We start from the raw sequence: 23,466 nt of genomic DNA on the forward strand, positions 1-23,466 counted from the left end.
ATTGATGGGTCAATTTTGCCTGACTTTTAGGTCACTAGGAATATTTTCCGGGGCGTTTTCGTCGGAATGGTGTAAGCCTCTGACGAGTATGCTTGTTACCGCATGCTTGAAAATGCTTCTTCGTCTGTTTCAATCGGCATCTTTTGCTTTCTCACTGTGGTGAGCTGTTGAAGACCTCCCACATCAGCCCATCGATGTCAGGCATTCCACTCCAGCCTTGAAAGTCGCCCTGCAGGAGATCATCGAACAGATTGAAGTGGTAAGACGTATCTTCCGGCTGGTATTCCTGAGGAAGAGCTATTGCCCGGGGGATTTGATCAGAGTGGCCGTACCCCTCGGGAATGCCATTATATTCTGCCAATTGATGGTGTTGCGCAGATAACGAGCTCTGCATGCCTCCAGCCCGCGACTGCGTTCTGTCGGCTTCAGTGTGCAATTCGACAGTCGATTGGTTTTTCAGAAGCCGTTTTATTGTAACACGGGATAGCTCGTCAATGCAATCCCGCGCCCGAGTAGCCTCGCCCCAGTGCTCCCCGATGCTACTAAGTATGTTCTGTGCCATGGTGAGACTTGACATGAGTTCATCGACGCGCACCTTCGCTGTAGTACTCTGTAGTTTCCAGATACAGTAGAGTAATACAAGCGCCCCAAGGAATACAGAGTGAACAAGTAGTCGGCTGTAAAGCAAGCTTCCTGTTCTGTACATATCACCAAACGTTTGCAGGAGATCTACTGCCTGATGAAAACACAGATCGAGCATCTCTTCCGATGGGTTTGGAATCGCAGGGCTTGGCCGCAGTAGCAATACCATTGTTTCGTGATATCTGGTCTTACAGAGCTTGGCCATCACGTCTCCTCCACTAGTTGATTCTTGCGGGATTGTCGATTTCCAGTCTTTGAGTGTTTCTATCATATCACGCTGCCACGTGAAGATATCCCGCACCGGGGGATAGGCATAGCTCGGTACGTCACGTTGAATGCTGTGCATGACATATTTTATCTCCGAGTTCATCTTGGCTAATTTGAAGAGATGGATCGAGTGCGACATGTGTGACGGTGACTCTTGTGATTCATTGCGGTTGGGGACAGGATTGACAAGGTCCGTGTCTGGTATGTCCAGAGGGAACTGTGACCAGATTAGTATCCCTTCCCGCGCTATAGAGCATTTATCTTACCCTCATCTCACAAGCCTCATCTCTGATACCTATAGGACGCCCCATCATGGTGCAAATGGCTCTATCGAGCGTATATACCACCCAAAAGATACGGGTTCGTATCTCCTGATCAAGCAACGATATTCCAAGAGATGGAGATGCGCGGACGTCGCGTTGTAACCCTAAATCTATCACACTAGCAAGACACTGGTAGTTCAGGTTCCATATGTTGACATTGGTAGAGGGGTTATGCAACGCATAAACCATAAGAAGTAGCATGCATTGCAGAGCAGTTACCGAGTCATATGAGCAGACCTGTTCGACATACTTCATCGCTGACGCATAGTATCCCTCCACGGGAAGATGCACCTTACATTCACGAGATAAATATAGGGCTGATATTGATAGCACCATGTAAACCTGAAACAAGTCCAGAGGGTTCTCGTTGTGGGATGCATATACCGCTCAATCACAGACATGTGGGTCGGCTCATGCAGGAACGGGTAGATAAGATGTACCGTACGGAAGTATTTCCCGGACAGTTCCATGGCGCTTTCCTTTCGAGTAGGCAACAGGGTAAGGTTACTTAGTAGTTCAGTTGAAAGGCTAGTTGACTCTGCCGTGGCCTTTTTCACGCCTCTGGCTTTAGATCGCCGCCCAGCGCTGGAGAATATACGGTTCGCAAAGAAATACCCGCTGGATGGCCCAATGTATCGAGGACCTTCACCAGAGGACAACGATACCAGTCCAATCTCATGTGCCGGTTGATGCCCAGAATTGTTTCCCTGTACATGCAGTTGTGGATGGTGTTCCGACAGTGGATTGAAGGTATTCTCTTCATTGCGCGAAACGGCTGGAGCCTCTCTTCTAAACTCCCGAGAAGATTGGTGCATAGTAGCGGTAGGATCGTCATCGTGCTGTATTTCGACAGATAAAATCGTGCTATCATGATCTACTGCGTTCTCTGGGGCATTATTGCGAGGTTCGAGGCTTAGATCGACGTTGGCGCAGTTTTCCTTTACAATTGACTCTAGCCATCGGATTCGGTTCTCCATGTTCGAGATATACCTCCGCGTGACCTCCTGCTTTCCATCATTCACACATGATACCCCTGCCTTCAGGCACGAGCTACATGATGGCTCGTTTCCATCACACTGCAAAGCGGGACACGGTGAGCGCGAATCAACAGGCGGATGATCTGGCTACTTACGCGGATCTTTCTTCGTTGGCATCGCCTACACGCCGCTCTATTCCGATTTCGGCGCGGTGAGTCCATGTTGGTTTATAGACACCCGAGTGGGACATAAGAATCTGGAATAACAGGTGCTCTATCACTGGATGACTGGACTGGACTGGGGTGTTGTTGCCGCGCGTCTTTCTCGCTTTGCCACGTGACCTTCCTTTCTGGCGGTCTGTAAATCCGGGTACAGCTAGTTCAACAGGTAATATGTTATTGCTAGATTGTAGTTGATTTGATTGGCGAACCGGTGCAAGCTGATGGGTGAAGAAATTGCTCCATCTCCTGCTTTCACAACGCTATGGGGAAACGGCAATGTGGGTGGCGCGGGGAGTGTCCGACCGCCGAACGGAGTCCCTCCGCTACTCATGTCATGTGAATATAACCTTAATGCCTCATATATCAGGCGGACAACATGTGTCGATCTGTAGACTCGGCTCCTGATGATAAGGAATATACATTCCATACAGTAACCTTTTATCTAAGAAGCATTATTGTGAGCGTTATATAAGAGATGTCCTGTTCACAAATAATGGCTTTAGTATTATCATCATCGAAGTTGTGTTCCTATAACTTAAAACCATGCCCTGTCAAGATATATATTTAACTCCTCAACATCCATTTGCGAAAATATTCATCCCTAACCCAACACAGGAAAATCACACATATACTCATCCTCCTCATCAACCTCAAAGTCAAATCTCACCAGGTCCTCCTTGTACGGAAACATATACGTCGATGTCACACTGCCATAATCAAGGTTAGCCCCGGCATTCTCGACCAGCGGACATAGTATTGATCTACTTACTCATGATGCTCCTTACTAGCCTGGTATTCTGCTAGTGCGGCCAGGTCCTCATGATAGCTTACTAGAGCGATCTGGAATCCCTTGCTGCGGTCTATGGGGTCGGTCACGCTGGGACCGCCCACGAGGAGGCGTCCGGATTTCACACAGGGTAGGTTCTTGAGCTTTTTGAGCTCTGTCACGAAGCGTTGCTTGTGCTCCTCGCTTACTTCGGGACGAAACTTAAAGAGGACTGGTTGGTAGTGGGTTAGTTGAAGATCATAGACTCTGTATAATTGGGTAGACATACCGATGTGAACTAGAGTCATTGTGGAAAAAGTCTATGGTAGAGACTGGGAGTTGAAAGTAATACAAACAGAAATGTGTTCTTACAGGAATATCTGGAGATATAAAGAGAACAACGAGGGTATTTAGCTATAAATTCTCCTGCTCGTGTATTCTGGGTTGGGTGAAGCTGACCCGCGGCTATTCGAACCATCAGCGGATGTCTTCCGTAGCTTTCGGGGACATGCTGCTCAGGATACGATTTGATTACAGCGTACAACAGACGGGACTGGCAGGTTTTATGGGGGAAATATAATGTATATAGTAACAGTATTGTGTCGAGTCAACTGAATTATACGCAAAGATCGAAGGTATTTTTCGAACTGACATAACATAGCCCGTACGGATACAGCGTGCAGCTTGGGCTGTAGTAGCCTGCTACATGAAAAACATGAAGAACTTGGAGTATGATATCTATTTACACTCTCCCTGTAGAAGAAGTAATACCACCATCCACCACCAGCTCCTGCCCAGTGATATACCGTGCCTCATCCGACGCCAGAAACAATGTAGCATTAGCCACATCCCAAGCATCCCCCATGCGCCCCATTGGCACCTGCTCATCGCGCGTCTTCATATATGCCGCCTCATCACCCCCAGGCGCATACCGCTTTGCAAGCTCCCGAGTATACGGCGTATAAATTAACCCCGGGACAACCGTATTCAACCTCACTCCCTTCCCTGCATATATCACCGCAGTGGCCTTTGTAAACTGCATAATGGCTGCTTTCGTAGCCGAATATGCAACCTGCGGCTTCCCGATATACCGCAGCCCGGCAATACTCGACACATTGATTACCGTACCGCCCGTCTCCTGCTTCTCCATGATAGGAAGCACGTAATGACTCGTCAGATAAACGCTCTTCAGATTCAGGTCGACTTGTTGATCCCACGTTTCTTCGCTCATTTCAACGGGACCACCTGGTTCGGATTTCCCCACGTTGTTGATTAGAATGTCGATGCGCCCGTGGCGTTGCATGCAGCTATCGACGAGAGCCTTGACGGAGGTGGAATCAGTAACGTTTGTTTCTTGGACTTCGCATTTCCCGCCCTCTTCCTCAATCCGAGTCTTGGTTCGCTCAGCACTGGATAATGAGCGGTTGCCGCCGAAGATGATTGCGCCTTGTTGGGAGAGCTTCATGGCGATGGCGGCGCCGATGCCCCAGCCCTCGTCGGTGGTCTGGCCGAGGCCGGTGATAAGCGCGACTTTGCCGTCTAATCGAAGCATTCTGGAGAAACAATTGAAGAAGTGGGTAAATATGAACACGCAATGGTAGTAGTGACTGAGTTATAGCGTTTCTTATGGCAATTTGGATGGAGATATCAGCGGGAGTTCACTATTTCTTAGACTAGCAGTCAGTCTTACCCCTCACTATGGAGAGCGGACCATCTCCGAGGCTCTATCGGCCCCGCGCGGCGCCCTTCCGTCGAGCCTCTTGCTGGTAAGGCCATCAAATGCAGCAATGATGGCTATTTCCGGAACAGCCCTTTATTGAAGAGCAAATATCAGATGGCCTAGTGCAATATCTCTGAGCTTAGTAATGTAAGCATTGAAAACACCGATTTAATCTCATTTGGCAGCCACCTATGCTAGGTAAAGCGCTCTGATTGGCGAGCTCTAATGCTTTGTTTCCTTGCGCGCAGCCTCTCAATACCCAGTCAGGGTTGCCAAATCCCTGACAAAGCTTAATGTATCTTTGGAATGAGTGCCAGTCTCATAATCCACCATAACGTCATATCTCATGCGTACACGGTGCTTGGGATGGCCGCATAGAGCTCCGGACATAACATGGAGTTAACAGTCCTGACCGATGCTCGATAATCTCATAAAAGTTTGTTTCTCTTGGCCTTCGATCAATTACAAGATATTCATGCCATTATTCATTCAGACATTGAGTGCGTATTCAGCATAACAAAAACCCTCAAGTCCACGGCTCCTTCATGTACATAGCCTTCCCATCTCACCCCCGACCATCTCCTAAAGACTCGTCATTATCACATTTTCTACTAAAAAACAGCAACAACCAAGATGTCCATGCCTACACCAATCCCTGTTACCCTCAACAACCCTCCTAACCCCCAAACCCGCGAAGATATCATCGATGCCCTTGATCGTGCCATCCTCGGCCTCGATACAGCCGACAGCCGACTCTTCGACTCCGCCTTGTTCCCTGATTCAACCTTCGACCTTCATGGTACCGTCATGAGTGGTCTGCCCAATATCCACAAAGACTGCTACGACAATATCTCAAAGATGGATACCACCCACATCCTCAGCAATATTCGTGTTAGCATGGTCGAGGGAGATGAGTGCAAGGTCAAGCTTACGGCATCAGCGCTCGCGCAGCATTATCGCCCCGGGGAGGGAAAAGTGAATGATACGTCGAGATTGTTGGGTGGGGGTTTGTACTACTGTGATGTTGAGAAAGATGTAGCCGGTGATGAGTTATGGAAACTTAGGAACTGGGTGGTGAAGCTTACTTGGACGGAAGGGGATTGGGGGTTATTCAAGGGGGAATGAATGAGGTGGTGATCGGAGGGTATGAGAGGCGACTCAGGCGAGGCATTTTGTGGTATGTTTAGGAGGGCTACTACTCTAGGTAAAAGGGATGGATTTTAACGAGTGTTTTGTATCCTCCTAATTTAAGAAGACAAAGCCTTGTGTCAGGTTACTATAGTCTGTGGACACATCTGTTTTGATCTGAGTACTCTGAGTGCCATGCCAACTAATGTGCAAGATGCATGAATCAAGACTAAACTGTAATGTTTCCATGCGGTGCCAAGAAACAAGGAGATTCTGAAGAATTGTGCTCATGCCCCCACATTCCGCGAATTGGCCTCCTACATGGCCTTTAGCCTTACCCATTATGTCTATCTAAGGAACTGATCGACCATATTTACGTATGGCTGACGTGAGGAAGGTGGTACCAATTTCGAGATCCGTGATACAAACCGGGTGAAGAAATGTTACATTGGTGTATGGATAGTCTATGGGTTTCTGCAATACACGCAAAGATGTACGGAGTAGTGATTGTCATCTCAACAGAAATTCCAGATCCTTCCATACATGGAAAACACGCCTCGTATTCTACTGTCGATCATGAAGTCTTGGAGGGTCGGCTAACGGCATATGATCCCGGAAACGCTACCACTGGATTGTTGCAATTGAGTTTATTACCTGACTTCCAAGGAAATGGAGCGATTTGTACTAGATTTGTGCTATTTCGAAAAGGGCGTTCTTTCGAGGCCCGCAAGTCCACTCCCCAAAGCAGAAGCGTGGTCAAGGGTGTCGATGTGTGCCACAATTAGGATAGCACTATAATAGCAGTACGTTGCGCGATACATTTTTTAGAAGACAATCATATAGCTAAATAAGCCATAGTTCACCCTGGATTAATATGGAACGGCCTGTTTAATTGCATCATTCTCAAAGTCAAACAGAAACACTCTAAAGCTTCGATTGGAACTCCTGAGCACCTGGGAAGCTCATCTCTCCATTTCCTGTAAACTCCGGGACCGCCTTGATGATTCCCATCCACCGGTCAGGGGACAGCATTGGAGCCGTGATGTAGGGCTCAATGTGCAAGTTATCAAGATGCTCGTCCAGACGGCGATAAACCGCATCCACTGCGTCACACTCCTTCTGGAACTGGGCATCCCTACTAATCCCGAGATACTCTGAGAACCAGGCAGGATCTGATTTCATAGCTCCCGCCTCGTATAGAGCCAGCAAATCAGGGTCAATGGATGCGTCAACTGCAGCCTCATACGCCATGCGTTGTCCGATCGCTATGATCATAGGTCGGAGATGCGGAAGCACTTGCTTGCTGTACTCATCACTACGGTGTTTGCCGATCTTCTTCAGCTTTCTCCGCAGGTCGGAAAAGATGCCAGCCTCATGCTGTGCAAGTAGACAATCAGGCTTTGTAGGCCCGGGAATAGCATATCGACCAAGTAAAAGCTCCGTGGCAAGGCATGTTAGATGTCAGTGAGATGTTTCATTCTCGGGGAAGCAAGGATAGGGATACACACGGATTGAGAGAACCAAAACCTCTCCCTCTGCAATACCGGTAGCCCGGGTGAAAACCTACAATGTGAGTTATTATTCAGACTTGACGTGAAGCGGTCATTCAACTCACCTCAAACGTGGCCATCTGGTTATGTGGGTACACTCCTTGTGCACCACTTCGCTCAATAAGGTTTGCTAGACTCCATTGCCCATTCTGTAAGAAAACCGCCTTGATGATGACCCCCAGACCATGTTTCGCTCCAGGGTGAAGTGAGTTGTCTGTGCTGTAGAGGTGTGTAAGCCAGTCGCTAAACGGTTCCATGACAGCAATCTGCGCAAGGGAGTGCAAGATTGGGAGATGCTGTGTTCTGAACGAAATAATAGGGACGCGTTCCCCGTGCACACCTGCTTGGACAGTCCGGCGTTGGCTGTATTTGCCGACGCAGTATGCGGCGCACTTCAGAAAGGGAATGATCCACAAGCTTAAAGCAAGGGCTCCGGTGCCCAGACGGTGTATGGCTGATAGATACTGGGCGCGCAGGTCGGCAGGCATCGCGAGTTCACCCAACATTGCATTCGCTGGAAGATGGACATTGTCGAAAGAGGTCAAGCTATGGTCGAGAACCCTGCCTCCAGTGATTGGGGGGAGAAGCCTGAATCGGGGTGCTTAAGCCATAGTATGTTACATGAGATGATACCAATACCTACCATGAATGAACACCCTTGTTCATCTCCATTCCATTGTTTAACGGGACGACAAAGGTCCGGATACCACGGTCCTCTTCGTCAACTATCAACCGTGCACACACAATGGCAACTCGCCGAATGCCCTTTATTGGCATTGATGGTGGCATAAACCTGTATATTATCAGCATTTTGTAAGGTTGGGAATGGATTTTGTGTCACTAGTACTTTACTGCCTCAGGTGTAGGCGTATTGAGGATGAAGCTGCCATCACGCTGCAAGGTTGCCGTGGTCTCCAGATTCCGGGAATCGCAGCCATGGCCGACTTCATTCAGCATGAATGGTGCACTATTCAGTGTCAATGGTTTTGCAAAATTTCTCATGAGAAAGTACTTACGAGATATCAAAGTTCAATATCTCTTTCATTAGCGGATGGAGATCGGGTCTCTTGAGGGCAAAAGGTGCCACTGTACCGGCCACCAGATTAAGTTGAATCGTTACCAATATGTGGGCAACGGCATCTCGAACAATAATTCCATCTTTGTGGACGGCCCAGAACTTGGGGGTCATATGAAGGCAATCCTCGAGGGTCACGCCTGGTGTTGTTAGACCTACTGTTACGGCCATGCAATGTACTGACCATGCAGTTGACCGATTGCTTTGGCTCGGTGATATGATCTTTCTAGCTCTTCGATACGAGGACCATCCTCATAATGATGCTCGAAGAGTTTTGAGGAGAGGAGGCTAAGCGTGGACGAGTTGAATGAATGGTGGGACTGCATTGTGCTAATTGAGATTTTGCAAAACAACCGCTACGGAAGAATGCTTCTTGTGCTACGAGGTACCAGGCAAGGGCATCAATAGAAGGTCTTTATATACCTTCTACACCTACCGCCTGCCTAAATAAGAATCCACGTATAGCGCCTAATGATGGAACAAGGAAACAGGTTTTTGTGTGATTTTTGTCTCGTCAGTTTCTGTATACCCCAGTAAAAGTCAAATTGGAGGGTTGACTTCGTAAGGACAAGTTCTAGACGATGTTTAGCTATTTGAGCGAAGGCTCATATGCAGATGGTGGTGTTCCTAGGGGAAAGGTTCCCTAGCTTTATCAGTGGAGCCCTGAATGCCGAGCCTATTGCCCTTGCACATTGTTCCTATTTGTAGGAGTTGCTGGAGAACCTCACATCAATACCATAAAAAGAAGTAGTAGTGCCCGTGATGAGGTAACAGCTGGTGAACAAACCAAGGCTCCTCAATGAACTGTCGGAATTGTAATCTGCAGATGTGATCAGTGAGCGATGCAGCCTTTCACGTTTGGGGTGAACATTGTGCGCATGACCATCAGGTCTCCACATTAGATATGTGCACTCAGGTAGGTTACCAGATCGCCACTCTCATTGGGCACTATAGTATGTTGGCCTTCCTGACATGCAGCTCAATCGGTAATTTTTCCCTGACCGAAAGCGAGAGCTGCCGCGGACTGCAGTTCTCGGTGGTACAGTATGCATCTACTCCTCGATTGCGAGGGGTATGCTGTACCCCATTTGTGTTCAGACAAAAGTTCGGCGTGGGGTGTGGCAGGTACTTCTTCTAGTAGTACATAGAAGGCCTCACACGCTCTCTGTTCTGATCATCTTATTGAAGGTTTCTTAGCTTCATTGACACTTGCCTGCAAGCAGTTCGTATACAACAGGAAAATATACATTTTACCATTCCCTTTCTAGCCACGTAGATGTCTACTATGACACAAACGTAAGTTATCGTTTTATTGTCTGGCTTCATGAAATATGTCAAATGACGAGTCTAATGTGCGCGATCAACAGGCCCGCAGGTGGAACCTTTCTTTCCTTGACCAAGCGCAAAGCCCGCGTGGAACCATCAGAAGTGCAGAATGTCTTCGACCTTCTTCCAGCCGTAAGCATCGAGTTTATCTTTGGCGAATGGGAAGCCCATTTGTTGGCAACTGGCCATCCTTCGGATCCAAAGGCAGCAGCATTGCTACCCATCTTCAAAGTTTTCCGCTCCCGTACGTCTGTGGATAAATACTCGTTAGTGGGTGGGGAAAAGAAGCATCTCCCTGGGTGGGGAAACTTGTTTGTAGGTTTTTCGTATAAAATCATGTTCGCTTCTTGGCATCATAATGTTGGAGCTACTAATGTATGACTGGAGTTGGCCGAAATGACCTACCGAGGTATTAGCTCTGCTGCCATGATCTATGGCGATTGCCCTGTGGTCGATTATCTTCGGTATGTCGATAACAACACTATTGCTGGTGCTCAGTGGTCCTTAAACCAAGACAATTCCGGGGTGTTGTATTTCTATCTTACCAGGAATTGAAAAATGATAGCTTCTCTTCCGACCGGTAGGGCTGGAAGTTCGCATGGCACTGATTATTTCTCGTTTTTTTTACCAGAATGATCTAACCTTGTTATTACTTTTCGCCTCGTCTTCTAAGAGGTATGTCCTTGGTCTAGTCTATTGTCTTTGTTTCCCGGGACCATGTAGGGCGCCTGTGTAAAATAAGGGGGGGCGCGGCAATTTCCTCCTAAGACATGCCCTCGTCATAGATTTGCTGTATCGGGACGCACACTTTGGATCTGCACATAATGGTCCACCTGAAAAGTGGTATTTCCCAAATCAATAAAGTGCATGCTCCAATTAATGCAAGGATTGGCCCTCCTGGCGTCTAGTACCACGCTGGCTCGATGCATGAGGTCTATTTGGTAAGCATCCGTATTGCATCATTTAGGCCACCCTTTTAGAATGGATCCTCCCTGGCGCAAAAGCCACGGCCCAAGAAGACGGAAAAGGCGGCCCGAGTGGCATGTCTTCACTGTCACTGGACTAAGAACCCGAAAAGTTCTCATTGGAAGATTTGGCCGCTGGCGCTTGGGACCAAAAGACTGTACTTGAAAATCATATGTACCTATGCCAAACTGAGCCAGAATTCCTGGTCCATGTGGTAAAAATCTGGTTTTCAGTCGTCCCGAGCTTGTACCCGACGATCGTGGACGGATACTGCCTCTGATGACTGATAAGTACATCTCCATCTGGTCTGTTGAAGCAATTTACAATGCAGTGGTTGGGGCTGCTATTGGGGGTTCATATATCATCTTCTACAGAGGCTCATTAAAAGGCCAGCCGATCGGGCGTACAAAAGCCTCCTACTTCATATCTCCTTAGTACTTAGATGTGTCTCTTTCCATACTTCCAGGAACCATTGTATCATAGTATTTAGTTTACAACTTGCGTCACCTCTATATAAGTCTTAGACATCTATAAGTCTCCACATCTCTTCACCTCCGTCACCGGCCCATCATATTGATGTCTCCCCTGGAACACATACATAACAAGGCTCACTAAAAATACCGCCACAAAAATCACAACACTCCAATTGAACGTCTCAGTCGTGACAGGTGTCGACTCGGGCCAAAACGACCAGAACAGGGCAAACAGTACATATAACCAGCCAATGACGTTGACCGTCAGACCGTATCGTCCCAGTCCCCAGCGCGCAGGGGGCAGCGTATGCGGGTGGAAAAGCTTTCTCCATATCAAGCAACTCATTGATATAGAGTAGGAGAACATGAGAGCCGCTACGTTGAGGGAGACGATGGCGTTAAAGGCGGTCTCTGAGCCGATATTGATCAGGGCCAGCAGCGCGCTGATGATGCAGCTGAGGATGATCGAATTGACTGGTAGCTTGCGTTTTTCATCGACTTTGGCGATCCAGTTGGAGAATGGGAGTCCACGGTCGCGAGCGAAGGAGAAGGTCTGTCGTGCCGTTGATGCGTTGAAGAGGATATTGCTTATAATGACTGGAATGAGGATGATGGCTGTTAGGCCGTTGACGCCTGCTGTGTTGGTGGCTTGTTTGAAGACGTAAATGAAGGGGAAGCCGGTGTCGTCGTTGAGTGAGTCTTCGACGGATGGAGTTGCGAAGAGCATCGTGATAAGCACAACTAGTGCTAGGATGGCGTTGGCGAAGTAAGACCAGGTGATGGCAATGGGCACGTATCTGCCAGCGTCTTTGATTTCCTCCGACATGTGGGCTGTTGCGTCGCAGCCTGTACTCGTCAGTGCTAATCTCTGAGCTGGTTGCAAGTATACCTACTGAGACAGCCATAGATGGCGGCAAGCTGGCCAACCATTACAGTAAGACCCATAGATGACCATCCACCGAAGTTTTCGAACTTTGTGAACACTGCTTCGGCGGGCTGTAGTGGAGCCAGAGCCCAAAGCGTCACCACCACGACCAACCAGCAAAAAATGTGAGTTGCCAAAAGCACATTTTGCATCCGAGCCATGAATGCCGCACCGTATATGTTGAAGAAGAACGCAATCAGAATCATCGCAAAGACAAACAATGTGCCTTGCCATCCAGTGGGGTCGTAGTCGGGGTCACGGACGCTAATCAGGCCCTGGATGATGGTTCCAGTCAGGAACGAGCCCGATGCGGTTCCTGCCTGCCATGCCAGGACAGACATCCAGCCGGTCAAGTAGCTGAGAAATTTCTGGTAGCGTGGGGATGCGAACTCGGAGACCCAGTGGTACTGGCCTCCAGATGTAGGCGCCCTAAACGGTTAGCTGATGTGATCGTACGTTTGCAGGCGAGGCAACGTACATTGAGGCCATCTCAGATATAGAGACAATGATGAACCCAAATCCAATGGCACTCCAGACGTAGGTCCACAGCATCCCTGCCAACCCGCCATCTTGTAACCCTTCATAGTCCGACCTGCTAACACTTAGATCCTGAGCGGAATACGAGATTACCGGTCGCCTTACAGCATGATGTATTCCCACGTAGACTGCAATACGGCCGAAAAGCTGAGGGCTGCAAAAGACTGGATGTTTCGCTGCGATCCTATACATTAGTCGGGTGCGATTACCTGGGCGCCGAATATTAACCTTGAATTGCTGGGTCTTACCCATCCGATCCATTTCAGTCACATCGTAGCGTGTGCCTTTGATATCATTCTCCTGACTAGATGCATCGGCTTCTAGGGTGTGCGAGTCAGCAACGACGGGATCCTTGGCAGCATCCTGCTGGGTGTTGTGTGCGAAGACCATGCTGCACCCTTAGGGGAGCCTGAAGCCAGGAAAATTACAGATGGGAGCACTAGGAAAGAAAAACAACAGCGCGATCGGAAGAGAAATTTCTCAAAAGATACGGCGCAGGAAAATCAAGGTAGCCGAGTTCCCCTCACCTTATCAACATCCTGGGAGTCAACTTAGCTTCACATTAGTGGGTGCCCTAGCAAGAAACGGCCCGCCATCCGGCCCTGCACCAAGCATATTGACTGCAGGGTGTACGCGGCACACAAAAGCAAAGCGCAAAATCTAATCCTTGCCGGTGCATTTAGTCTACGGTCGCTCCGACGGCTGAACCGAGGTGTTGTCTCGCAGCTGGAAGGCATCTTACCAGCCCATGTCCGACCAGAAATGCCCTCAGGCACTTCCGTTGGTCTGTGCCCTTGTTCCACAATTCTCCACCTTTATTGACCTGATCAAGTGTCCGAGCGCATTCTACCCTGCCTCTAGCGGAATTTTTATCCGCTATGCAAATTGCAGAGAGCCAGGGGTTTGTGGGAGCTGGATATTAGGGTGCACGTCACAATAAAAAATAAAGAAGACCCAATAGTGTAGTCTCGACATTTCTTCTCAACAACAGCAGTATAGCTAAGGAAGCGCTTGCGCAATGAACTACCCTTAGCTTTCTTGGCGGGCCATTTCAATTCAATGCTTATCTTCCATCTTATTGCTTGGCCGAGCATCACTTTATAATTTGATAATACTCGCCAATAGAAGAAGAGTATAAAATCACTAATCAGTCTTGAATATCACCCTCCGTAAATCAGGATGACAACGTACATATTAGACATGAAATACCCCATTGCTGAATTCTGTAGGCCCTTGATTTCGCACATTCTTCATGCGGCAGTCGTACCAAACAATATTATTCTGATCGGGGAGGTTGTAAGTATAGTATTTCTCTGGAAATTTAGGTTGAGGGCCAAGCCAGTATTGGTTACGCGATATTGGCATCGTATGTAGCCTGTTGCACTCTTCCAATGGCACAAAGATGGTACCATTACCCAGAAGTCTGTATGTGATAGTATTTCCTACAGCTTTGCAAGCCTATCTATCTTCAAAATAGATTCCGTCTCCTTCCTAGTCCTCCGAACTATCTCCCCTGCCGGTAAAATTTCTTTCACCAAGCCAACTGCAGTGCCTGCAAACGTAGCTAGTCGCCCATTGGGTCCATAACCTGGGTTCCCCTTCTTCAGAGCCTGTTGGTACAGTTCGTAATTTTGCTGCTCGGTTACCTTACCGGCCACAAAGTCTGTGTGCGTTTGGTTCACAATTCCTCGGGGAGAATACTTTGGTGGCCAGGACAGGAACCCACGTACCCGGTCATAGACAGCGGAGCGAATAGTATGGATCCCTCCATCACTAGCTTCGATGATAGATTGCTGGTATCCTTTCGGTATGGGAACTTCCAGAGAAGCCAGGAACCGAGTCCCCATCACTACCGCCTCAGCACCTAAGGTGAGGGCGGCGGCCACTCCTCGACCATCTACCAGACCACCTGCTGCAACAATTTTTGGCTTCAATGAATCGTTCGCATTGACTGGAGGCTTGGCATCCAGATGATCAATGATTTCTGGAAGCAAAGACACGATACTAGCAGAGTGCTGCAATCCGTGACCCCCGCCATCACTGCCCTGCACGACGAGCACGTCGGGCTGCAGCTTGACTACAGCGTCAATTGCATCCTCCACGCTTCCCACCTGTACCCAAATAGTCACACTGCCGCCAGTTTGGGTCCGGATCCCCTCCACCCAAGGAACCTGATCTGCAGCACTGTTAGGTGGCGCAAACAGCCACACAGCACATGGACGATATCGGATGATAAGTGGCAATGCCATCTTGAGGTCGGCTCCCCAGCTCAGGAACCCGACACCGACCGGTAAGTTCGAGCCGTCATATAGCTGGAGACGGTTCTGGTCGGGAGAGCCTTCCGCTGCCTTATACTCTCTCACGAGCTGTTCGGCTTTCTGCAACTTGCCTTCTAAGTTCGACACGTCATTTCCACCAGCAATGAATCCTATCCCACCAGCTGCGGATACGGCGGTGGCTAGCTCTGGGCCGGCGATGTTGAGCATAGGAGCTTGTGCTATCACTGGTGCTTTTGTCCATGAGTAGGTAGATGGGAATGGTGGCCTTCGGTCCATAATGACAGCAATGGGTGAACGGGCAATTGAAGACTTCAGGCGGGCTCCCAGGAGACCTAATTCAAGTTGGACGGTTATTGGTATTGCGAATTCCCTAATGAAGGTGGTATGTGGCTGCTTGTAAAGGAATGCTGCTCCACGGTCCAACGGATGATCGACGTCTTCCCCGCTTTCTTTCCTTTCCTCTCCACCAGCCAAAATGCGAAAGACACCCGATAAACAAGGCACCTGCTAATCGGGTCCCTCCCGCCATACCCGCAGTATCCGCTCTGCTGTGCCATTTTGACGTCATAACGCTTGACACATAAAAAGAACGCATCTTTTGCTGGGTGAATAAATCTTGCTTGATTTTTATCGACGATTATCTGACCAAACGGAACATTTAGTCGAAGACTTGGATATGTCGGCTTTTATCAATTTAGAGTTAGTTCATAAATAGGCGGCTATCTGGGAACTAAGCTACTACGAAGGCCTGTGTCGCATTGAATAGAGGGGTATTGTCAAGACAGACCTAATACCAACCCAAGCAACTGTGCTAGATATATAAGAGAAGATGCCTCACTTGGCACTGAAAGGTGTTACAAGTCATCTTGGTATTTGCCAGTCTGTGGATTTTCAGGCTGATGTTCTGTATTCATACCCTTCATCGCTAGCATTGTTCGGATGGCTTCCGTAGTGCTAGCCAGGTACATACTCACTGTGTCGGAGGAAAATGATCCAGTACAACTGTTTGTTTTCCCCATATGAGGCATTATTCCACGCTCCCCATGTCGGTCTATGGTCATCATATTCGATTACTCGAAAGACTGGGATCTTTGTAGAACAGTAATAGAAAGATCTGTTCGGGATAGAAACTACTCCCTCTTAGATGAGTAAATGGTTATCCAGACCTCATAGACAGCTTTGTCCTTATATGTTGTCTAATAAATGAACTAACAATACCCAGTTGGTCATTGAGAAAGGCAGCTTTGCTGAAGAAAGAACATCCCGAGTTGCTTGGTGTCTGTCTAGCAATAATATGGCCCTTCTTCGACTACAGTAGAGCCAGATCAGAGCTTCCCGGGTAACCCTGGTAGATCAACCTAACAACCCGCCGGAACATTCAGCTACTGCCTCGATCAGGACTGGATATTGATTAAGTGACCACGGAGTTATCCTGACTTTCTTTCTTTCAAAGTCTATAAAAGACCCTAGATTCGCTGTTGTTCTCATTTTGGAATTGTGCATCTTCAACTGTATGAGGGTCTACTTCTTCAAAAATGGCAACAAGCGCACATACAGACAAGCCTCAACTTCCTCAGTGGGAGGTGGGCAACGAACCCAAGTTCATTGCTGAAGTAGCTAAGCTGCTCAAGGACAGTAACGTACCTTGCATCTTAATCGGTCCGGCGTATCATCGAGTTATCGGGATCCGTGGTGGAATTGAGGTAAGTCATTTTGGATCTCTCGAATGGATAACCATACTAATTTGACGTTAAGACTGTCAGTTTTGCCATTGACGGCAATTATCTCAAAAAGGCGCGAGAGGCCCTAGAGACAGCAGGGCTGTCACGTCAATGTAAAGAACGAAGGTACCTGCTGTTATTCGCAACCCAGCTTCCGGTTCAGGGTCCCAAAGCCCAATGGCCTATTCCACATTGAGAGATTCCAGGATGGGGGAAAGCACCCTGAAATTGGGCATATCAGTCTCTACAAAAAGGAAAAGTGGCTGCCTCGGCTTTCTAGCATACCCGTTAGCCCGCCTGAACCCGATGATCTAGACTATCTCTTGGCAAGTGATGAACGGCTGCCCTTCGCGTGCGAGGAGCATCGTCGGGCGTGTCGCGATAATGACAAGGTCGATTCTACTGAGTGTGTCTGTGACAAGGAAGGTGAGAAATACACCTGTGGAAGATACCCCAAGTCACTTCCTGGGGTTATGATCCTCCGTCCTGCCCGTCTTGTTGAGGCATGGGTGTCAGCTGAAGTCAACGAATGGCTTCTAAAGTACCACCGGGACATCGAACTCTGTGGAGACCAAGGGCGGTTCTGGGATGCCTTGTACTCTTTTCCAGAATACAGCCTCTGGAAGTTTGACCAATTCAAGACTGAATTTCAGCTTTGGTGGATGATGGTGCGTCTTACTGTTGGATACGTTCGGGGTGTATCTGTGCCACAATTGGACACGGAAGGTTGCCGCGACAGGGACATCCCAGGAGAGGTGTTCCCTAGAGGATTGTTCCCGGAGGAGGCCATGCGGAGAGTGTGTTTCCCAGGAGAGGCCCTCCCCCCAGACTTCTTCCCGGGGAACATTCTTGAATTGGAGAACCTTGAGGATGAAGATTCCACGGAGGACTCGGATAGGACCTCTTCTGAAATGAAACCCCGGGAAAAGGCTACTGCTGCAGACATATCGTTCAGAAGACGAAAGCAATTGCGCATCATTCGGCAGGATATGCTGATTGCGCTTGCTCGCGGAAGTATGATGCATCCTATTAAGGGTGTCAGTCCTGTCTAGTATAACTAGGAACTCGTCTCTCTATCCCTTTGCTTTTCTTTTCTTTTGTTATGCAACTCGAAACTGTGCCAAATTTGATTGAATCGGCTTCGATGATACTGGAACTCCACCAGTCGGGTGCTTCACAAAGCCTAAAATACAGATAAAATGAACCCTCTATTGTTTTCTCGATATATAAATTTTAGGACAGTAGAGACCAAGCACAGGAGCGTAGAACTCTACCATTGTAGGAAGCCATTATGAATTTAACTAACCCTGTCTTGTGTAATGCTGAGTCATCCATGTCAATGCACAACTTTGTCCGTCTCAAATCCAATCTTCCTCTTGACTCCTCCATTGTCTGTCTTCCCCGACGCTATATCTCTTTTCCTGTCTCGCATCCAACCCAACCTTTCATGCCGACCAGACGCATCTGGCATTGCGCCCAACGCGTATCTCCTGGTCTTGGCGGTCCGCCATCTATTATCAGAAAAGCTAGGACCCCCCGACCCCCATCGGTGTGGTTCCAGAATCACATCCCGTCCCAAAATGTCTACACTGTTGTTCGGACAACACGAAGACGACCTACACCCTACCATCATATGTACCAACCCCTACACTCAAGTAGCTGTCCTCAATTACGTACCCTTTTTACCGAATCTATACCACCAATCCTGATTCCTCCCGTCATATTCACGGGACTGCTTCTTTCTCTATGGACTTGGAAATGCTTCTGGATTGTAGTGATGCAAGAGAAGCTTCTCTATCTCACCTGGCTGCCACCATTTGCACGATCTGAAACGGTCTCAGACTACGAGGGTCAATGTAAGCCAGTGTGCTGGCAAACACACCAAATCCGGAGTCGCGATGGTACCAAACTAGCAATATGCGAAGGCCGCATTCCCGTCAAAGCCACCTCGCCTGGAAGCATTCAGGAGTCGAGAAATCACTGTAAGAAGAAATTAGTGGTGATTTGCTACTTCCAAGGCAACGGCGGCTCCACCCCCATGAGATTGCCCCTTCTATCGCAGTTCTTGCGCGCAATGCACGCCTCTCCAAAATCTGCTGCTTCAGCATCTGAGGAGAAAGACTACGCGATGGTTGCTCTCTCGTATCGTGGCTTCTGGACATCATCTGGTCGTCCTACTCAGCAAGGTATTGAGCTCGATACTCAGGCCTTTCTTGATTGGGTTAAGGAGACATATGTAGCCCCGGACACAGATTTGCAGGTCATTCTGTGGGGCCATAGTTTGGGAACAGCGATCGCAACTACCGGTCTCGCAACGTATCTTCCTCGGTCGCACACTGCAAAACCTCAAGCCCCAGCTTCTATTGCTGGTGTTATCCTTGAGGCACCTTCATCCAGTGTCAAGGATATGTTGATCAGCCTCTACCCCCAGAAATGGCTGCCGTATCGATATTTGTGGCCGTTTTTGCGGAGCCATTGGGATAGTATCCTGGCTATGGAGCGGATGGCACGGTGGAGAGACGATCTCAAGAATATAGATTATCAGAATGTCGACAGCAAAGGTGACAAAGCTGTATTGCCACCAGTCCTAATATTGTCTGCCGAGAGAGACGAGGTAATCCCGCCACATGCGGCAGATGACCTGGAACGAGAAGGGAAACGCCTTGGCCTGGATATCTCTCGGAAGCATGTTCTAGGAGCTCTGCATACAGAGATTCCAGTCAAGCCGAGTGGTAGAGAAGCTATGGTGGACTTTGTTGCTCGATGTACATCTAGGCCTGCCGGGGATAGGCACAATGTTACTTAGTACCTCGAAAAATTGGCCGGCCAATTGTCCTTAATATTTTCCCGATCCATTGAAGTCGTGCCACTGGCTCAGATAGCCTTGGTTCTATTTGCCTTCATGTCACTGTAAAGCCGTTGAGTTGCTGGTTGGAGTAGACAAAAGATATGGATGGAAATAAGATGTTACATTACTGTTTGGGTTTGAGGTTTACCATCAAGCAAGGAAGGGGATCATCGTATACCCTTTCGACAGCCGGCGATGTCAGACACAACGCTCCCAAGAAGTGACCAGGTGAGAAGCTATATACACAAACTTGATGCAAATACTCGGTTCCACCCTTCTAAGCCGCACCAAGACATAACTCGTACTCCCACTACAGGTGATCAAAACTCCTCCATTCGAAAAACACTATATGACGGCTGCTCATACGGATGAGCCCTACTCAACCAGTTAATATCTAATCACCTTCAGTTTCACATCAGCGGAAATCAACATACCTCTTCAACGCCTCTACAGCCTGCCGTGCAACATCCTCTCCCACACAAATCGTCTCAACCCTGACCTCTGGGGTCTCCTCCAACGCGCCCACAGTTCCAATATGCGGGTTGGCAGCGTCACCAGGTCGGAACTGGCCCGTTCCAGCAGTGGTCCAGCAACACTCGGTATACTTCCCGCCGGGGTAGCGACCAGCCCCGGCAGCAAATATGGCAGCTTTGCAGGCTGCAAGGCCGGTGGGGGGGACGTTGAATATCAGGCGGAATTGAGTGGGAGGCATGTTTAGGTTGAAGTATTTTTGGGGTAGAAGCAGTGGGATCTGCTATAGATACAATTGAGGGCAAGATGATGAGGGTGGCTCTAAGAGTGGAGGAGAGTCGTGATTGTGAGGCTGTGTCTGTGTTTGACCCCTCACGCTTGCCTAATGAGGAATGGTGGCATACACTGGAGGCATAGAAGGTCTACCGATCTCTTCAACGACCGATTCAATGGTACAAGGTCAATGGACTTCCTTGACCTTTCTCATGGTCATACGCTCGATTCAGTATCCTGCTATCCTACCCTGCAGGTCCTGGTCCATCTCCCGTGGCACGTTGTAGATCGGTCCTGTCGAGTGGCCCAAAGCTCTGGATTGACATCCCTTCTGCTACTATAAAATCATTCAACAGGCGTCGCCATTTAGACCATCTCAGTCCCCATCCGACGCAATCTAGGTCCATACCGACCCAACAAGAACGGGATCGGAACAGCCACCAAACAAATGAACGCCAACAGCGTCGATCCCCTAGATGAGAAACTACTATTAGCAACCCAGGTCACCCAGGTCATAAAGCAGGATACATACCACCCATACCCCAATCTTCGATACAATTGAAACCCAACCACCGAAAACACCGCCGCAACAATAAACCTCGCCACCACCGCAGCAGCAAGTGCACTAGCCGCATACACCTCAAACGCATCGACCAAATACGACTGCACACAGATATACGCCGTGACCATGCCCAATCCCAGAATAGCAGCGCCCACGAGCGTCACAATCCAATGGACGTGATATTCTGCAGTCCATCCAAAAATCAGTAGACCAATGGGCACGATCAGCATGCCGACTTGCATAAACGGTAGACGGAATTCGGGCATGCGGGTTGCCTTTCCGGTCTTTTGCTCGTAGCGGGTAGCGAAGTATCGGTATGACGGGTTGGAGTATTTCATGCAGAATGCGACGCCGGCGAATGCGCCGAGACCGGCGCCGAGAAACGCCAGGCCGGTTGTGCCGTGTGTCCAGTTGTAGCTGTGGAGGTTGTATTTGGGTTGAGAGGCGAAGAGGAGGGTGATCGTTACCATGTGGAGGTAGAGGAGGCCAAATACTCTGATTGATTTGTTAGTACTTTGATCGCCGATCAGTGGAGATTTCCAGTCACATACAATGCTAGGTAGAGACTCATGAACGTGCATATCGGTGAAAAGAAGAGAAGGCGGAGGGGACGCAGGATAGATTGTCGGAAGACCTGAGATGCATGTGAGCCCACTTCAAACCGGTACGTGACCCCCGGATTCGCCTTTTCCAGGGCTCTCTTCCGACGTTGCAGCAGGACCGGCGCATATGTTTCTTTCTGGAAGAGAACAGCGAGACTGGTAACGACACCAGCGGCTATAGCGACCACCCACATCATCCATCGCCAGCCATGCGTGCCGTACGCAATAAACCCTCCAAGAACACCTCCAAGAACCGGACCACATATAGGTCCCAAGCCATACACCGCTTGAGCTTTGCCTCGTTCCTCGTGAGAAAACAGATCCCCGATGCTGCTGCCGCCTAGGCTAGGCCCTGCGGAGCCAGCCACGCCCGCTAGAAAGCGTAGAACAACCAGTCCGGCCATGTTATGCACCAATGCACAGCCGATGTTGAGGAGGGTGAAGATGGCAAAGCAGATGGTGTAGATGGGGCGACGGCCAAATATTTCCGAGCATGGCGCTACGCCTAGGGGCCCTAGTGCGAGACCCACGAGGTAGAAGGCGATGGGGAGGGCTGGGGTATATGGGCTCGTTAGACGGAACTCGGTTGCGATGTCGAATACACCTAGAGTTAGAATAGTTGATGCGATCGGGGACAGAGTTCCTTGGAGAGAGATCAGAAGCACATTGAGCCATTTCCGACTCTTTGGCCAGTGTCGAGGACATTCTGGGTCATCTGGTCCATTCCAGTCCTGTCAGGAGTTTAATTAGAAATTCCTTGGATGGTTATTTTAGCAAAGAAAATGCAGTACTCACAACAACGATGGCATTAAAGGTAGAACTTCCAACGTCCGGGCGTCTCTCCATGGTTTCGAGAGGACTACTGCTACCGGAAGCAGATTGTTCTTTTTCATCTCTCTGGGTCATTGTATCGTACATGAGACTCCAATCTGAAGAGTCACGCAAGTTCAAGGGAGGGTTTATTTCTACAAGTACTTTGAACGGCCTCACTTAAAACGTATGCAGAAATGGAGAAATACTGCACAACAGCCACTGAGCATCCACCCCGCTTTTTCTGCAATAATCATCATTAGTATAAAATAGTGCGCTATATGCTCGAAGCCTAAGTCGCTGGATTATTATGCACGTTTCCTAGCCAAATTGCTCCCTCTTGGGCATCGTCCCATGTAACGGGGCATAGATGTTCCACGACTACGACCTGACCTATCATATATTGAGCAGAATGCATTTCAGTATATGTTTAATCCCAATAAGACGGCCAGTAAAGCTTAGCAGCATCACTGACAAAGTTTAGTCGAGAGTTACTATGCCTAAAACCTTCAGCACGAGCAGGATTGAAGCATATCTCAGAAACAATCCATGAGATATTTTCTGGAGAGGACATTGTCTCTCAAGACTGCCATGTACCGCATCAGGGGTAGACCCCCGTGAGATTCTCTAACGGCTGCCAGGAGAATAGAACTCATCATTCGTTCCTGGACTGCACGCATAAATTGCTGCTGCGAGTAGCCGCTGGGTCGGCTTCGAGTCAAGTCGTACAATGCCGGTGGATCATGATGCGGGCTGCTTATTTCCACCCAGCTATTACACGATCAGCAAGGTTCTACTAGCGTTGGGTGTGGCGCACGGGCAGTGAGGCCCTCATCGGCACATTGGACGAATGAGGAGATTATTCGCCTGGGAATCCAATGCAACGCAGCATGATCGAATCCTCCGATAAATTAGAAATGGTCGTTACAGCTGTCGGGTAGATACATGGCAGCAGGGATGAAGAACACAGGGGTAGGGAGTGGAGTGCTACTGATGAAGTGCAC

General features: G+C 48.8%; 11 protein-coding genes across 11 annotated transcripts; 4 read left to right on the forward strand and 7 right to left on the reverse strand.

The window, feature by feature from the left end:
* Positions 1-36: 36 nt before the first annotated feature.
* Positions 37-3,561, reverse strand: BO85DRAFT_471775 (uncharacterized protein). Its single transcript, XM_025662504.1, has 7 exons — positions 3,486-3,561; positions 3,200-3,428; positions 3,037-3,137; positions 2,476-2,558; positions 1,628-2,308; positions 1,176-1,595; positions 37-1,126 (listed from the first exon to the last, which is right to left on the reverse strand). The coding sequence occupies exons 1-7, from the start codon at positions 3,502-3,504 to the stop codon at positions 152-154; spliced, it is 2,508 nt and encodes an 835-aa protein (XP_025511742.1). The 5' UTR covers positions 3,505-3,561; the 3' UTR covers positions 37-151.
* A 303-nt stretch (positions 3,562-3,864) lies between these two features.
* BO85DRAFT_452971 (SDR family NAD(P)-dependent oxidoreductase) lies at positions 3,865-4,808 on the reverse strand. Its single transcript, XM_025660959.1, has one exon. It carries the CDS (start codon positions 4,746-4,748, stop codon positions 3,939-3,941), a length of 810 nt encoding a protein of 269 aa, XP_025511743.1. The 5' UTR covers positions 4,749-4,808; the 3' UTR covers positions 3,865-3,938.
* Positions 4,809-5,549: 741 nt separating this feature from the next.
* On the forward strand, positions 5,550-6,041 carry BO85DRAFT_380797 (uncharacterized protein; the record flags this gene model as incomplete). The annotated part of the gene is made up of 1 exon (XM_025656397.1): positions 5,550-6,041. One exon carries the CDS (start codon positions 5,550-5,552, stop codon positions 6,039-6,041), a length of 492 nt encoding a protein of 163 aa, XP_025511744.1.
* An 848-nt stretch (positions 6,042-6,889) lies between these two features.
* Positions 6,890-8,995, reverse strand: BO85DRAFT_405460 (acyl-CoA oxidase; the record flags this gene model as incomplete). The annotated part of the gene is made up of 7 exons (XM_025657300.1): positions 6,890-7,481; positions 7,551-7,607; positions 7,660-8,182; positions 8,238-8,387; positions 8,442-8,561; positions 8,611-8,809; positions 8,854-8,995. 7 exons carry the CDS (start codon positions 8,993-8,995, stop codon positions 6,969-6,971), a joined length of 1,704 nt encoding a protein of 567 aa, XP_025511745.1. The 3' UTR covers positions 6,890-6,968.
* A 910-nt stretch (positions 8,996-9,905) lies between these two features.
* On the forward strand, positions 9,906-10,550 carry BO85DRAFT_504024 (uncharacterized protein; the record flags this gene model as incomplete). The annotated part of the gene is made up of 3 exons (XM_025664276.1): positions 9,906-9,965; positions 10,037-10,310; positions 10,383-10,550. The coding sequence occupies exons 1-3, from the start codon at positions 9,946-9,948 to the stop codon at positions 10,548-10,550; spliced, it is 462 nt and encodes a 153-aa protein (XP_025511746.1). The 5' UTR covers positions 9,906-9,945.
* Positions 10,551-11,423: 873 nt separating this feature from the next.
* BO85DRAFT_523457 (GABA permease) lies at positions 11,424-13,286 on the reverse strand (the record flags this gene model as incomplete). Its single annotated transcript, XM_025665352.1, has 5 exons — positions 11,424-12,280; positions 12,328-12,788; positions 12,838-12,951; positions 13,002-13,072; positions 13,125-13,286. The coding sequence occupies 5 exons, from the start codon at positions 13,284-13,286 to the stop codon at positions 11,490-11,492; spliced, it is 1,599 nt and encodes a 532-aa protein (XP_025511747.1). The 3' UTR covers positions 11,424-11,489.
* Positions 13,287-14,032: 746 nt separating this feature from the next.
* On the reverse strand, positions 14,033-15,732 carry BO85DRAFT_480987 (nitronate monooxygenase; the record flags this gene model as incomplete). The annotated part of the gene is made up of 2 exons (XM_025663040.1): positions 14,033-15,545; positions 15,707-15,732. 2 exons carry the CDS (start codon positions 15,730-15,732, stop codon positions 14,339-14,341), a joined length of 1,233 nt encoding a protein of 410 aa, XP_025511748.1. The 3' UTR covers positions 14,033-14,338.
* Positions 15,733-16,710: 978 nt separating this feature from the next.
* On the forward strand, positions 16,711-17,948 carry BO85DRAFT_442141 (uncharacterized protein; the record flags this gene model as incomplete). Its single annotated transcript, XM_025658826.1, has 3 exons — positions 16,711-16,878; positions 16,931-17,022; positions 17,060-17,948. 3 exons carry the CDS (start codon positions 16,711-16,713, stop codon positions 17,946-17,948), a joined length of 1,149 nt encoding a protein of 382 aa, XP_025511749.1.
* Positions 17,949-18,292: 344 nt separating this feature from the next.
* BO85DRAFT_452973 (alpha/beta hydrolase) lies at positions 18,293-19,972 on the forward strand. Its single transcript, XM_025660960.1, has one exon. It carries the CDS (start codon positions 18,344-18,346, stop codon positions 19,700-19,702), a length of 1,359 nt encoding a protein of 452 aa, XP_025511750.1. The 5' UTR covers positions 18,293-18,343; the 3' UTR covers positions 19,703-19,972.
* Positions 19,884-20,655, reverse strand: BO85DRAFT_152165 (structural toxin protein RtxA). The gene is made up of 2 exons (XM_025654156.1): positions 20,179-20,655; positions 19,884-20,119 (listed from the first exon to the last, which is right to left on the reverse strand). Exons 1-2 carry the CDS (start codon positions 20,454-20,456, stop codon positions 20,065-20,067), a joined length of 333 nt encoding a protein of 110 aa, XP_025511751.1. The 5' UTR covers positions 20,457-20,655; the 3' UTR covers positions 19,884-20,064.
* Positions 20,656-20,794: 139 nt separating this feature from the next.
* On the reverse strand, positions 20,795-22,993 carry BO85DRAFT_452975 (MFS transporter). The gene is made up of 4 exons (XM_025660961.1): positions 22,448-22,993; positions 21,602-22,383; positions 21,021-21,545; positions 20,795-20,960 (listed from the first exon to the last, which is right to left on the reverse strand). The coding sequence occupies exons 1-4, from the start codon at positions 22,556-22,558 to the stop codon at positions 20,855-20,857; spliced, it is 1,524 nt and encodes a 507-aa protein (XP_025511752.1). The 5' UTR covers positions 22,559-22,993; the 3' UTR covers positions 20,795-20,854.
* Between the last annotated feature and the right edge of the window lie 473 nt (positions 22,994-23,466).

This window comes from Aspergillus piperis, assembly GCF_003184755.1.
Source record: "Aspergillus piperis CBS 112811 unplaced genomic scaffold BO85scaffold_22, whole genome shotgun sequence".
Lineage (NCBI taxonomy): Eukaryota > Fungi > Ascomycota > Eurotiomycetes > Eurotiales > Aspergillaceae > Aspergillus > Aspergillus piperis.

Coding starts and splice junctions, on each gene's coding strand:
- BO85DRAFT_471775 (XM_025662504.1), bottom strand. Junction 2,309..2,475: donor CATCCAGTGATAGAGCACCT/GTTATTCCAGAT, acceptor CCCGCTTTGCAG/TGTGATGGAAACGAGCCATC. Junction 1,127..1,175: donor ATGAGGCTTGTGAGATGAGG/GTAAGATAAATG, acceptor ATCTGGTCACAG/TTCCCTCTGGACATACCAGA.
- BO85DRAFT_452971 (XM_025660959.1), bottom strand. CDS start 4,748: ATGCTTCGATTAGACGGCAAAGTCGCGCTTATCACCGGCCTCGGCCAG.
- BO85DRAFT_452973 (XM_025660960.1), top strand. CDS start 18,344: ATGCCGACCAGACGCATCTGGCATTGCGCCCAACGCGTATCTCCTGGT.
- BO85DRAFT_152165 (XM_025654156.1), bottom strand. CDS start 20,456: ATGCCTCCCACTCAATTCCGCCTGATATTCAACGTCCCCCCCACCGGC. Junction 20,120..20,178: donor GCTGTAGAGGCGTTGAAGAG/GTATGTTGATTT, acceptor CTGGTTGAGTAG/GGCTCATCCGTATGAGCAGC.
- BO85DRAFT_452975 (XM_025660961.1), bottom strand. CDS start 22,558: ATGACCCAGAGAGATGAAAAAGAACAATCTGCTTCCGGTAGCAGTAGT. Junction 22,384..22,447: donor CCTTTAATGCCATCGTTGTT/GTGAGTACTGCA, acceptor AACTCCTGACAG/GACTGGAATGGACCAGATGA. Junction 20,961..21,020: donor CGAAGATTGGGGTATGGGTG/GTATGTATCCTG, acceptor TTTCTCATCTAG/GGGATCGACGCTGTTGGCGT.